This window comes from Microcaecilia unicolor, chromosome 14 (genome assembly GCF_901765095.1).
Source record: "Microcaecilia unicolor chromosome 14, aMicUni1.1, whole genome shotgun sequence".
Taxonomy (NCBI): domain Eukaryota; kingdom Metazoa; phylum Chordata; class Amphibia; order Gymnophiona; family Siphonopidae; genus Microcaecilia; species Microcaecilia unicolor.
Window position 1 is genome coordinate 18,321,916 of NC_044044.1, and position 12,565 is coordinate 18,334,480.

The 12,565-nt window shown below is 47.5% G+C and overlaps 1 protein-coding gene across 1 annotated transcript in view; it reads left to right on the forward strand.

Annotated features, from left to right (window-relative positions):
* The window catches only part of PLOD3 (procollagen-lysine,2-oxoglutarate 5-dioxygenase 3), a 44,252-nt gene extending 32,461 nt beyond the window's left edge, over nucleotides 1-11,791 (forward strand). The window contains exons 7-20 of the mRNA XM_030186426.1: nucleotides 1,074-1,137; nucleotides 1,217-1,314; nucleotides 1,541-1,642; nucleotides 2,265-2,396; nucleotides 3,482-3,603; nucleotides 3,745-3,849; nucleotides 4,121-4,246; nucleotides 5,313-5,454; nucleotides 6,920-7,033; nucleotides 7,479-7,544; nucleotides 7,654-7,758; nucleotides 9,066-9,212; nucleotides 10,409-10,534; nucleotides 11,194-11,791. Of these exons, the coding sequence (XP_030042286.1) occupies nucleotides 1,074-1,137; nucleotides 1,217-1,314; nucleotides 1,541-1,642; nucleotides 2,265-2,396; nucleotides 3,482-3,603; nucleotides 3,745-3,849; nucleotides 4,121-4,246; nucleotides 5,313-5,454; nucleotides 6,920-7,033; nucleotides 7,479-7,544; nucleotides 7,654-7,758; nucleotides 9,066-9,212; nucleotides 10,409-10,534; nucleotides 11,194-11,349 (1,605 nt within the window). The 3' untranslated portion in view covers nucleotides 11,350-11,791. The remainder of the gene's footprint in view (nucleotides 1-1,073; nucleotides 1,138-1,216; nucleotides 1,315-1,540; nucleotides 1,643-2,264; nucleotides 2,397-3,481; nucleotides 3,604-3,744; nucleotides 3,850-4,120; nucleotides 4,247-5,312; nucleotides 5,455-6,919; nucleotides 7,034-7,478; nucleotides 7,545-7,653; nucleotides 7,759-9,065; nucleotides 9,213-10,408; nucleotides 10,535-11,193) is intronic.
* The last annotated feature ends 774 nt before the right edge of the window (nucleotides 11,792-12,565 follow it).

The window sequence follows — 12,565 nt, forward strand, 5'->3', positions numbered from 1 at the left end:
TTACAATCTAAATCAGGCCAGACAAACAGGACAAATAAGGGTTTACCAAAACAAAAAAAGTCAAACAATAACTTATCATGTTCCGTAAAGAGAAATGAGATACAAACTGATTTCCAGATTACATATTTAGGCAAAAAAGATTCCTGGAATCCAAAAATCTTTCAATTTTTCCTCAAACATCTGCCCAAAATATTACAAGATGCGGACATTCTAACAGGAGATGGATAAGAGTTCCAGTTTTGTTTTTACGTGACCCAACACAAATCCCATTTAGAAGACCCAGGCAGTTTACTCTTTCTAGGCGTCCAGAGAGCCCTGTGCTACATAAAGAAAAGAGATTGTGTTATTGCAACCGACATTGACGCCCTAGGGCCAGTCGACCAAATTCGAGACCACTGGGCATCAGACAAGGTGTCATTCAAATCTAATCCCCACACATGCTGCGCGGAACTACGTGAGGCAGCAACGTTGGACTCCAGGAAGTGGAGCAGTTTCTGGGTGTAGGGGCTAGATGGATATCTGGTGGTGGTGGGGGGGAGGGTTATATGGTACAGGAGATTATTTGGTAAAAGAAACAGGGATTTTCTCAACACCGTAGAAATGGCAAGTCAAATAACAGTAGTTAGCCTCAAAGGGGATAACTCGAAGCAGACTCAGCGTGGTCCATGTTTTGGCATTTTGTTTGCTTCAAGGTCTGCTAGTGGTCACAGAACCCTCCGAAGATCTTCTGCGAACAATGTTGATCCAATCTCTGTAATACACATCTAGTTTGAGGTGGAGTAAAAGTAAAATGTTGTGCAGTTTATAAAGATTGGATTGTGTGGCCACTGGCTGCGCTGTGATTTAAAAAAACAAAAAAAAAACCCCACCCTGAGCATGTGTGGCGTTTTATTAGCTGACTTCTGATGGAGGATTATTTGGACAAGCAGGGCACTGGGTGGGTGCGGGGTTTGAGGTTTATTGATGGCTGTCGGAAGTATATCTGACCCTGGATGGGGCCAGCGGATTGTTGGACGTATGGGGCTGGGGCAGGCATCTGTCTACACTGTTTCCTTTCTTTCGATGTTTTGCAGGAGAAGTTTGGGATCAGCCTAGACCACAAATCCAAGATCTTTCAGAATTTAAATGGCGCCATTGGTAAGTGAGAAGAGTGAAGGACTCGGAGTGAATGTCTCATGGGAGCTGGTAACACTTCCTCTTGTCTTCTTCCTTCCAGATGAAGTTGTCTTAAAGTTTGACAAGACCCGTGTCCGTGCCCGGAACGTGGCTTATGACACACTTCCTGTCGTCATTCATGGAAACGGGCCTACCAAGGTAATAGAGTAAGGGGAAGCACCCTTCCCCCCCACCATGTTTCAGAGGGTGGTGGGTAAAGTGACCATGTGGGTTAACGTATAAGGTGCATATCGAGTTTGCCTGTATATCTGTTGGGATATTTTAGTTCTCATGATATTGTGCTTGGATCGAAAGTGGACAACCAAATTTTAACAAATATATACATAGCTTACTGTTGCCCTTGATCTTTCCTGCCTTGGAACAGCTGCAGTTGAATTATCTGGGAAACTACATCCCCAACGCCTGGACCTATGAGGGGGGCTGTGAGGTGTGTGATGAGGACCTGCTGGATATTTTTGTGCTTAAGGTGAGTCTGGGAGGGGTGGGGCGGGGCTTAGGTTCCTCTCTTGCCCCACAGTGCCTCCTATGGGTTTCAGATAATGTGAGGTGTACATTGCTAGGTTTTTCACATTGATGTGTAGAAACATGGGTGGGGACCAGTCTCTCTGCCTCATATTTTTTTTTTTTTGTTACATTTGTACCACGCGCTTTCCCGCTCAATGCGGCTTACGTGGGACAATGGAGGGTTAAGTGACTCTCTCAGAGAGAGAAGGAACTGCCTGTGCCTGAAGTGGGAATCGAACTCAGTTCCTCAGGACCAAAGTCCACCACCCTAACCACTAGGCCACTCCTCCACTCCATTTGTTTTCTTTTCTCCCTTTTCTTCCCTGATTTTTTTTCCTCTCCCTTTGTAGCTTTGGTTCTGTCAGAAGAGAGGCTTATTAGGTTTCCCTGAGGTCTGTATGCTTGTGTCTCCCCAATTAACTTGGAAACTAAGGGGTGTGATTTTTGTAGGTTCTAGTAAGGAGAACTGACCTTTATTTTTTTTTTTTGTGTGTGTGTCTATCTTTCTCCCCCTGTCCCTTTGTTTCTTCATATGTGCTTGTTTATTCTCCTTGCCTAACTTTCCCTCTGTATCTGGTTTGTAGGAAGACGCCTACCCCCGTGTGCTGGTGGGGGTCTTCATTGAGCAGCCTACACCCTTCCTTGCCCAGTTCCTTGAACGTTTCATGACACTGGACTATCCACGAAGCAAACTCGGTCTTTTCATGCACAACAGTGTGAGTACCTACTGGCAAGATGCTAAAACCTGGGTCACACCTCTTTGCACGGCGTGGGGAAACATTGGGGGAGTGGAGGGGAGCAAAGGGTCTGCACTATAGAGTATGACCACAAGATGGCAGCAGTATTTCTCCTTTATGAATTGTGCACTTTTTCAGATCTTGTATATATTCTTATTGCATTTTATATTTTTTCATGTATTTATTTTTTTAAGTTGGTTGTCTGGTTGGTTAGTTGGGTGTTGCTTGATTAGGTGACCTGTTGTATGAGGTGGTTGGTTAGTTGGGGTGTTGCTTGATTAGGTGACCTGTCGGATGAGGAGAGAGGTGGTTGGTTGTCTGGTTGGTTGGTTAGTTGGGTGTTGCTTGATTAGGTGACCTGTCAGATGAGGTGAGAGGTGGTTGGTTAGTTGGGTGTTGCTTGATTAGGTGACCTGTCGGATGAGGTGAGAGGTGGTTGGTTAGTTGGGTGTTGCTTGATTAGGTGACCTGTCGGATGAGGTGAGAGGTGGTTGGTTAGTTGGGTGTTGCTTGATTAGGTGACCTGTCGGATGAGGTGAGAGGTGGTTGGTTAGTTGGGTGTTGCTTGATTAGGTGACCTGTCGGATGAGGTGAGAGGTGGTTGGTTAGTTTGGGTGTTGCTTGATTAGGTGACCTGTCGGATGAGGTGAGAGGTGGTTGGTTAGTTTGGGTGTTGCTTGATTAGGTGACCTGTCGGATGAGGTGAGAGCTGGTTGGTTAGTTTGGGTGTTGCTTGATTAGGTGACCTGTCGGATGAGGTGAGAGCTGGTTGGTTAGTTTGGGTGTTGCTTGATTAGGTGACCTGTCGGATGAGGTGAGAGCTGGCTGGTTAGTTGGGTGTTGCTTGATTAGGTGACCTGTCGGATGAGGTGAGAGGTGGCTGGTTAGTTTGGGTGTTGCTTGATTAGGTGACCTGTCGGATGAGGTGAGAGCTGGCTGGCTGCTTGGTTTGGATGGCCTGTAGGCTGGGTAACCGCTTGGCTGGTTGTACTGTTAACTTGCTTACAAAGGTCATTGCTGAAGTTGACACCGTAGCTGTTAACTTCAAGATTGCTCTCTTGCAGGAGGTTTACCATGAGAAGCACATACAGAACTTCTGGGAGCGGCACAAGGAAAAGTTCCCTAGTATGAAAATTATTGGGCCTGAGGAGGCCATGAGCCAGGGAGAGGCCCGAGACATGGGCATGTGAGTACAGATAAAATTCTCAAGCTGGCAAGGGAGACTGCATTAAAAAAAACTCTTCAGGCCCAATCTGTATTTCTGTCTTGCCTGCTCGTTTTCTTCTCTCCCACTGAATTTTTGACGTTCGTCTCTCTCTCTCCTCAGGGACCTCTGTCGCCAGGACCCCAGCTGTGATTACTATTTCAGTGTAGATGCTGATGCTGCCATCACAAACCCGGAAATCCTACAGATTCTGATCCAGGAGAACAGGTGAGTGGACACCGCCTGTCCTTGGCTGAGCTGTGAAGAGGGGAGCAGTTTACCGGGCCCAGCTCGGCTTTGGGGGTGCAGGAGCTTTGGAGGTACAGATGGGAATAAGATCAGCAGGAGATCGTGTACTGCAGTTCACAGCTGTGAGTTAGTAGGTCTTTTGCCCAAAAGAGACCCAGTCAAGAGATGTCATTGTTTGCCTGATTTCTACTCAAGGCCATTTTTAAATGGATTTAGTCTCTCATTTCTTTTCTTCTCTTCCCCCTCACAGAAAGGTGATTGCCCCCATGATGTCGCGGCACGGGAAGCTGTGGTCCAACTTCTGGGGCGCTCTGAGCCCTGAGGGATACTATGCTCGTTCAGAGGACTACGTGGACATCGTTCAGGGAAAAAGAGTGTATGCCTTGCCTATCTTGTTGCTTATGGATCTTTATTTTTTATTTTTTTGTTTATCATTTAACTCCCTTAACAGCATTATCAGCTTCTGATTATGCTTTGTTTACTGGATTATTGTACTTTGGTGAAGGGAGCGTGTTGTAAGCGAGCCTCGGACAGTTCCTTCCCTTTATCAATTGGTGTATATGGAATAATATGCTTTTACTAGCCGTTCAGCCTGTAAAAACGGGCTAGTATAGGAAGGGGGGGGGGGGTGAAAGGCCCCCCACCCCGCCGCAGAGTTCACCGCTGCCGCTCCCCCTCCGAGTTGTTCCCCCCCCCCCCCGGAGCCGTCGCCACCCACCTTCCACCCGGTCGGGCCCTCGCTCCGCTATTGAAACAGCGAAGGCACACAGCTCTACTGCGTGCTGAGCTGCCGTGGCCTTCCTTCTTCTTCTCTGCCTGTGTCCCGCCCTCGTGTGACGTAACGTCGTCGAGGGCGGGACACAGGCAGAGAAGAAGAAGGAAGGCCGACAGCAGCTCAGCAGAGATGTGTGCTGCGTGCCCTCACTGTTTCAATAGCAGAGCGAGGGCCCGACCAGGTGGAAGGTGGGTGGCATCGGCGGCGACTCCAGGTGGGGGGAGCGTTAGCGACGGCGGTGTCCCTCGCAAATGCGCAGTAGAGACCCTCTCTGTTCCGCCCCCGTCATCACGTATTGGGGCGGGGCAGCGAGGGTCTCTACTCGCATTTGCGAGTGAGTACGACACTCGCCATTTATATATATTGATGTTAGTCTTTTTACTGCTTTTTTCAAAGGTAACTAAAAGCTTTTCTTAAGTATTTAATTTAGAAATATGCCAGTTGTCTTTTATTTTTTTTATTTTTTTTTTTTAGCAGTTTTAAATATAGTAATTCCCAGTGATTAGTTGTCTCAATTTTTCTGTAACTTGCTTTGAATCTTATTTGTGAGAAGGCGAGCTAGACATGCTTAGAATAGATTTGTTTTTATTTTCATGAAGGTTTAACATATTCTGTATGTGTGTAAAATTTTACATACGTATATATAGTTCCTTATCCTTCTCTTTAGCGGGGTCTGGAATGTCCCCTATATCACACAGCTGTACCTCGTCAAAGGAGAGACGCTACGTAAGGAACTGCAGGACAAGAATGTGTTCACCATTGAAAATACTGACCCCGACATGTCCTTCTGTAAAACCGTGCGGGGGAAGGTGAGAGAGAGCGATTTAGCGTTTCATGTCTTTATGTCCTGGGCCTTGCTGCTTTCCCTTCTCAGGGCAAACAAGGCCGCACTCGGCGTGTCTGGCAAGGAAAGATGAAACCGGTAGCCCCACAGACGGACCTAGACACCCGTTCCTTAACACACACACTTTTTTCTGACTTCCAAACACTGGACCGTGGGACAACTACACAAACTGTTTTATCTCATAGATTCTCAACCCAGTCCTCAGTCCCATCGGATTTTCTGGATATCCATGGTGAATAAGTGTTGCCAAGTAAGGAAGGTTGCAGGAAACAGATGGGCAAGTGGTTCGCTAGTTCCTTGCCTGTGGATTGAAAGCAGGCTCCCATTGGCGGGAATGGGTTGCCTCCATCCGGTTTGCCTTCCTGTTTTTCCTCTTGGAGTCTGGGGTAGACATCGCTCCCTCTGGCAGGTGGCGTGTATCACATGGGGTCTTTTGGTTATGCTGTCTCAGCGGGCATGTTCTCCTGCTCCAATTCAGGGCAGATCCCCATTTCAGCGAGTGTTGGTGCATCTGCATGGCATGGCATGGGGTGTTGGCTGTCCATAGAGGTATACCCCAGGTTGTTCTTTTTTTCTGGTGGTTGGACTTCTCCCCATCAGGGGCTTGCTGGGCATTGCTGCTCACCGTGCGATTGTCCTGCTCTTCCTGAATGTCGGTAGCTTTCACTGTCTTTCACAGTCGAGCCTCTTGTCATCTCGGATCAGAGAGCCTTCCTTTGCAGCTGTCAGCCTTGCTTCATCGGGGTTGAGTGCGTCTTTGCTCGGTCCCTGTGGGCTGTGCCTTGCAGCGTCTCCGTACGTCGAGACTTCTCCCTATCCATACGTTGAGCTTAGCTCCGTCTACAGGCACATACATGAATCCTGTTGAGCCTTGCTCCACATCTGGGTGTTGAGCCTTGTCTCTCTGTACATTGGTCTGTCACCTTTCGCCGACCTCTGGCCCATCTCCAAGTGTCTAAGTGCTGAAGTGCTGCGCCATCTTCCCTCAGCGAGGCTCCGTCCATCTCGGACTGTTGGGGCATTGGTCTGTCTCTAGCCTTTGGGTCAATCTCAGTTTCTGGCAAGTTGCTGAGTGTTGAAGCTAGCTCAGGCTCCGTTCTTGTGGTTTAGAAACATGAGGGCAGATAAAGGCCATATGACCCATCCAGTCTGCCCATCCTTTGTAACCCCTAATTCTTCCTGTTCCTAAGCGATCCCACATGCTTATCCCATGCCTTTTAAAACTCTGGAACAGTCCTCGACTCCACCACCTCCACCGAGAGGCCATTCCACACCTCCACCACCCTTTTTGTGAAATACTTCCTTAGGTTACTCCTAAGCCTATTCCCTCTTATCTTTAAAGTCATATGCCCCCTCATTCCAGAGCTCTCCTTCAAAATAAACCCCTTTTATTTTTCGTAGTGCTCACGTAGCGCTCTGCTCTCTTCCAGGGGGTCTTTCTGCACATCAGTAACAGGGATGAATTTGGGCGGCTGCTCTCCACATCTCATTACAACATCTCCCACCTGAACAACGATCTCTGGCAGATCTTTGACAACCCTGTGGTGAGTACTCCGCTCTCTCTCCACTTTTACCACCTTTTCGTCCCCCTTCCTGTGAGCTCTAGGTGCAGGGCAGAGAGCAAGATAACGTCACGCCACAGTAGAAGGGGGCTCTGATGCCTGCTTAGTTTGACTCGGATAAGTTACCAGTTTCAGGCTGGAGATTTTAGGCCAGTCCTGGATTTCTGGCCACCCCCATCCTGGTGCATTATGGGACTTGCAGCACTGATGACAATGGTCAGGATCAGGCACTACAAATCCCACACTGCTTTAGGGCATAAGTTCAAAACCAGGCCTGGCCAAGAAGGTCTCCAGCCAGGAACTGGATAACTTGTCATCTCTGCTCAGGACGGTGACAAGAGCTCATGTTACTTTTTTTTTTAAAGTTAAGCACTTGAGGATGTGAGAGGTAAAAATTGTAACTCTTTCTTCCTGTCTTAAACTTCAGGATTGGAAAGAGAAATACATCCACAAGAATTACTCCAGAATCTTTGAGAGGAATTACTATGAACAGGTAAATTTCCTTTCCTAATATTGCAGAGATTTCTCACTCTTACTTCTACTCCAATAGGGGTACAAGTGATGTCTAACAGCTGAGCCTGTTTTCTCTTGCCGTCTCCCAGCCCTGCCCGGACGTGTATTGGTTCCCCATCTTCACGGACACAATGTGTGACGAGCTGGTGGAAGAGATGGAGAACTATGGCCAGTGGTCTGGGGGTAAAAACCAGGTAAGCGGAGGGGAAGAGTTTTAGGGTATTTTTAGGACAGACTTATACGGGCAGAAGAGTTTTAGGGTAGTTTTAGGGCAGACTTATACAGTCTGTGCCAGAGCTGGTGGTGGGAGGCGGGACTGGTAGTTGGGAGGCGGGGATAGTGCTGGGCAGACTTATAGGGTCTGTGCCAGAGCTGGTGGTTGGGAGGCGGGGGTTGGAGGTTGGGAGGTGGGGCTAATGCTGGGCAGACTTATACGGTCTGTGCTAGGGCTGGTGGTTGGGAGGCGGGACTAGTGCTGGGCAGACTTATATGGTCTATGCCGGGGCTGGTGGTTGGGCGGCGGGGATAGTGCTGGGCAGACTTATAGGGTCTGTGCCAGAGCTGGTGGTTGGGAGGCGGGGGTTGGTGGTTGGGAGGCGGGACTAGTGCTGGGCAGACTTATATGGTCTATGCCGGGGCTGGTGGTTGGGCGGCGGGGATAGTGCTGGGCAGACTTATACGGCCTGTGCCAGAGCTGGTGGTGGGAGGCGGGACTGGTAGTTGGGAGGCGGGGGTAGGGCTGGCCAGACTTATACGGTCTGTGCACTGAAGAGGACAGTACAAATAAAAAAAAGTAGCACATATGAATTTATCTTCTTGGGCAGACTGGATGGACCGTGCAGGTCTTTTTCTGCCGTCATCTACTATGTTTACTATTTTGTTTATCAGTTGAAGGCGCAAGCGCAGAGTAAAAGGAAGAGAGGTGGGTGGATTTCAGCAAGTTCAGCCAGGAAAGTAGCATACACATGGGGGTTCAAGCATATTTTCATAAATTGACCCGAAAAAATGGGTTTTTAGAGCCACCTTAAATTTGGGGAGCGATTCTTCATGAAGGGCAAGGGGGGGGGGGGTGCAAGTAGGTCTATAATTTAGAGGCCAGGAAAGAGCGCTCAAAATGCGCAAATTGAGGAGATGGCAAAATCCAGATGATGGGCTTCCCTCCCCCTATATTTATCCATGACAACAGCAGAAGTTTCAATTTAAGGGCCCCCAAGCATGGGGAAATTCACCTCAGAAGATACAGGAGCAGTTTTAAGTGCCCCCCCTCCCCCCAGCACTGTAGGTGTTTCATGGGATGAGTTTTTATACTACTGATCCAAGGTCTCCGTATTTACCTTTCTCTTCCTAGCTTCAAGAAGTGTTTCAGAACATACATTGCTAGGTGGGTTCATTATAACAGAATGGAAATGAGTTGGGGGAGGGGATTATCTCTCTTCCCATTTTTTCCTCCTCACCCCTTCCCATGTGACAGTTTTACCTTCCACTGCTCTGCTTCCTGCAGGACAAGCGTCTGGCTGGCGGATACGAGAACGTCCCTACCGTAGACATCCACATGAACCAGGTGGGCTTCGAAAGGGAGTGGCTGAAGTTTCTGCAGGAATACATTGCTCCTGTCACGGAGAAGCTGTACCCAGGCTACTACACAAAGGTATGAGCCAGGGAGCGATCAAGGGATCTGTCCTCTTAACGCAATGCTGGATTTTGTCATGAGGTTCTGCATCTGGGTTGTCGGAACACGGTAGCTCCTGTCTGGCTATATTCAAGTGTTAGCCTCTAAAAAGGTGAGTTTCATCTATCTTTATATAACAGCCTTGTTTATTTTAGCTGCTTTTTTTTTCTCTAACTAAAAAGTTCCTGAATTCTCTTACTTGTGTCTTGACATCTTTGTAACCTCTACAGAACAAGGACCGTAGCATACATTTTGGTTGTGGTAATGGCAGTGTTGATATTTGTTCGTTGGGATTTATTAACCACTCTTATGAAGAGATTCACCCAAGGCAGTGAACAGCAGATACAGCTTGACATAAAACACTTACTGTTTTGTTATCAACATAGCAGTGGTCAAATGACCACATATAAGCATAAATACAATCACTGAGGTAAACTTGGAGATGACAAATTGATTCCTAATAATAGGACTACAGAAAGATATAAACAGGATGGAGTTGGTCCATAGGGCGGCTACGAAATTAGTAAGCGGTCTTGAATGCAAAAATGATAGGGACAGGCTTATGAACCTCAACATGTATACGCTGGAAGAGAGGAGGGAGAGAGGAGACATGATAGAAACCTTTAAATATCTCAAGGGCAGGAAGAGAGCCTTTTTCAAATGAAGGAGAGCTCTGGAATGAGGGGGCATATGACAAAGTTAAGAGGGAATAGGCTTAGGAATAACCTAAGGAAGTATTATTTCACAGAAAGGGTGGTGGAGGCGTGGAATGGCCTCCCGGTGGAGGTGGTGGAGTCGAGGACTGTTCATGGGATAAGCATGTGGGATCGCTTAGGAACAGGAAGAATTAGGGGTTACAGAGGATGGACAGACTGGATGGGTCATATGGCTTTTGTCTGCCATCATGTTTCTATGAAACTGTCAGATATATAAACATTTAACACTGTAAAACGATCATGTAACAGAAATGATAAATGTTGGTACAATACAACTGATACCATAATAGCATGGAAGATTATTCAAATAAAGATATAATACAATTTCAGCACAATGCAATGAAACACCTTAATAGGCAGGGCAGTAGAAGGTTCAAATAATCGATATGATGCTAACATTCTCACACTTTCTCTGCGCCCTCACCCTCCCCTCCCTCGCCTTTTATCTTTGCTTCCCAGGCCCAAGCCCTTTTAAATTTCATGGTCCGTTACCGGCCCGATGAGCAGGCGTTCCTGAGGCCGCATCATGACTCCTCCACATTCACCATAAATGTCGCCATGAACCGAAAGGGCATTGACTACCAGGTGAGAGGGCTCCCTGCTGCCACCTTCCTTGCAGCCCTGGGAAGTGGGGAAGGCTGGAGCACTCTGACAAGATCGAACATAGTAAGAACTGCCTCAGGGTTGTGCTATAGCAGTGACGGACACCCTGCAGACATAAGTGTGGGAATGGGGAGAGAGTATAAGGCAGTGGTGGGAGGGGCAAAACAGTGGTTGGGGTGAGGGGCAGAAGGACAGGTGGACTGGACGTGTGGGAAGCAGGCAGTGGATTCTGAGCTGAGATGAGCTTAGCATGAGGTGGAGGGTAATGAGTGAGTTGGTTTCTGCTAGGATCTGTTATCTTTCCCATCCCAATTGCGAGACCTGCAACTTAGCCTTGGCGGTATAGCAAATTTTAATAAACCATAGAGATGCAGGGTAGGGAGATAAATGGGGGAGAGCGTGTGGGATGAGGAAAGGCTAGGACGTGGAGAGTGTGAATTAGATGAAATTTGGGGGATCTAGGGAATGTGGCATGAGGGAAGATTTTTAATGGGTGAGCATGTAGGATAAGAAGTTGTGGAGGGGCAGAATGAGGTGGGGTGGTGGGATGTGCTGAGGTTAGCTAGGGGTGGAGGAGTGAGGTGAGATTTTGTTTATATAGCTGCAGGTAATATGTACTTGCCATCTCTCCCTTCCTGCAGGGAGGTGGCTGCCGGTTCCTGCGTTACAACTGTAAGGTGGAATCTCCCAGGAAAGGCTGGTCCCTCATGCACCCTGGTCGCCTGACCCACTACCACGAGGGCCTTCCCACCACAGCCGGCACCCGCTACATCATGGTCTCCTTTGTGGACCCCTAACAGACTGAGGGGAAGGGGGGTCACGCTAACTTGTCATAGTTTTCTGTGACGGAGAAAGAGCTGCTGTTACTGTGAGAACCCAGTAGGGAGGGGACAAATCCTGCCATGACCAAGTCAGAACTCAGATATAGGGAGATTTGACTCGCCCTGAGATCACACACAGGGACAGAGTTGGGGATTAGGGCTGCTCTTGGAGGTGGGGAGATGAGTGTCCCGGGACCCAGTGCTTCAGAGGGCTGCTCTGTGGTAGCCCTACTTCCTGTTGCATTACCCTGCCCATTGATATTTCTTATGCCTGTGCCTTGGGCCAGTTCATGCAGCAACCAACAAGTACAGTGGGGGATGGTCTGGCAAGAGACTCAGAACAGCATAAGAACATAAATGTTGCCATACTGGGACAGACCAAAGATCCATCAAGCCCAGTATCCTGTTTCCAACAGTATCTAATTCAGGTCACAAGTACCTGGTAAGGTCCCAAAATAATAAAACAGATTTTATGCTGCTTATTCTTCTAGAAATAAGCAGTGCATTTTGCCAAGTCGATCTTTAATGGCTTATGGACTTTTCTTTAGGAAATTATCCAAACTTTTTTTTTTAAACCCTGCTAAGCTAACTACTTTTACCACATTCTCTGGCAATGAATTCCAGAGTTTAATTATACATTGAAGTGTTTTCTCAAGTTTGTTTTAAACTTACTACTTTAGTAGCTTCATTGCATGCGCCCTAGTCCTAGTGTTTTTGGAAAGAGTAAACAAAGTGATTCACCCATTCTACTCCACCCAGTATTTTGTAGACCTCTATCCTATCTCCCTTCAGCTGTCTCTTCTCCAAGTTGAAGAGCCCTAATCACTTTAGCCTTTCTTCATAGGGAACTCATCCCATCCCCTTTATCATTTTTGTCGCCCTTCTGTGTACCTTTTCTAATTCCGCTATATCTTTTTTTTGAGATGCGGTGACCAGAATTGCACACAGATTCGAGGTGCAGTCGCATTATGGAGTGATAGAAAGGCATTGTAACAGTTTCATTTTTGTTTTCCATTCCTTTCCTAATAATTCCTAACATTTTATTTGCTTAGCTGCCGCTGCACATTGAGCAGAGGGTTTCAGTGTGTCGTCAGTGATGATACCTAGATGCTTTTCCTGGGTGGGAACTCCTAAGGTGGAACATTGTAGCACATAGCTATAGTGTGGGTTCTTCTTTCTCACATGTATCACT